At 31.8% G+C, this 1,551-nt stretch overlaps 1 protein-coding gene across 1 annotated transcript; it reads left to right on the forward strand.

The window, feature by feature from the left end:
• Positions 1 to 484: 484 nt before the first annotated feature.
• On the forward strand, positions 485 to 1,261 carry LOC118028155 (uncharacterized). The gene has a single exon (XM_035031697.2). It carries the CDS (start codon positions 703 to 705, stop codon positions 1,102 to 1,104), a length of 402 nt encoding a protein of 133 aa, XP_034887588.2. The 5' UTR covers positions 485 to 702; the 3' UTR covers positions 1,105 to 1,261.
• The last annotated feature ends 290 nt before the right edge of the window (positions 1,262 to 1,551 follow it).

Below are 1,551 nucleotides of genomic sequence, written 5' to 3' on the forward strand. Positions count from 1 at the left end.
AAAAACCATAAAAATATTTTTGTATGTATTTATCTTTTAAAAAATATTTCACAAGCTTATTTCTCTATAATATGATATGAGATATATAGTTATATTTTATAAAATAAGCTATGTATGAATCTAGGATATAATAAAAAAAATTCATCATTATACTTTTTAGATTTTATTTTTTTATTGTAAATGATTAAATATTTTATATATATCAGATAAATTTTAAAAAAAAATTAATTCATTAATAAATTATTTTTCAGTTCGTTTTTCATAACACAACCAAACACTGTAAAGTGTTTTTTCAATTTATTTTTCATAACACTATCAAATATTAAAAAATACTTTTTTTTAAAATTCACTTTTTTAAAAAAAAAATAAATTTTTCTACAAACAAACGAAGCCCAAGTGTCATTGATTTTTTATAACCATAGCCACAGTCACCCTTCTTTACCTTTACCTTCATAACCCCAGAAACATGCATCCCACCAAACACACCAATCACAAAAACCCCACCTCAAATTTCCTTCTTCTACATGTGACCCTTCTTTAAACCACCCTAACATTGATCCTACCAAGAAAAGACTGAAACTTTGGTCCTCAAAATCTTGGCTTTCACAAGTCTCTTCTTTCATAATTTTCTTTCAAAGTTTGAATCTTTTGAACAATAAAACCAAAGTACTTTGTGTTTCAGCTGGTGCTGGACATGAAGTGATGGCATTGAATAACATGGGTGTTAGTGATGTTACTGGTGTTGAGATAGTGGATTCTTTGCCATTAGTTAAAAGGGCTGACCCCAATAACTTGCCCTTTTTTTATGGGGTTTTTTATTTGGCTTTTAGTGCTCATTTAGAAGAGGCTTTGTTTCCCTTAAGGATTGTTGGGGAGATGGAGAGGACTGTGAGGAATGGTGGGGTTTGTGTGGTTGCTGTAAAGGAGTGTGGTGGAGAGGAGGTGGATGCAATTGCTAGGTTGTTTAGGAAGTGTATGTTTGTTGGGGCTGAGAATGTTACATTGATTGGGATGAGGATGACCAGGATTATTATGAGTTGTCATTTCTTCTTCTTCATGATTTTCTTTGGTAATTATGCTACTTGGTTACTTGATTTGATTTGATTGCATCAGTTTTGATGATTTTGACAATTACTGTGGTTTTCTTCTGATAATGAAAATCAGTAGGCTTTGTTGATATCAATCCAAAACTGAAACTTAATAATCTTTGGCAAATAGCAATGGATGTGGAAAATTCATCTGGGAAGAAAAAAGGAAGCATTGTTTGACCATTGGAATTATTGAAGCTCCTAAAATTCTGAATATTCATAGACTTTTGTAGAAATTAAGATTGGAGAGTTAGTTTCTGTATGTTTCATGTTTCTTCACACTCTTTGCAGTGGCTCAAAATGGTACCAGTTTCTGAATCTAACTAGAGAGCTTCTTTATACATGAATTGTAATTGTGTCTCTAGTTTGTGTCCTTGTTCCTCAGAGTTGAGAATCAGGAGACTGCAGTGCTGGTTCTTTTCTTAGTTCAGTAACTGCACTGTGATTTTATTATGCCATCTGC

This window comes from Populus alba, chromosome 13 (assembly GCF_005239225.2).
Source record: "Populus alba chromosome 13, ASM523922v2, whole genome shotgun sequence".
Taxonomy (NCBI): Eukaryota; Viridiplantae; Streptophyta; class Magnoliopsida; order Malpighiales; family Salicaceae; genus Populus; species Populus alba.

Bases quoted from the DNA above. Each gene is read 5' to 3' on its own strand.
- LOC118028155 (XM_035031697.2), top strand. From the start codon at position 703: ATGGCATTGAATAACATGGGTGTTAGTGATGTTACTGGTGTTGAGATA.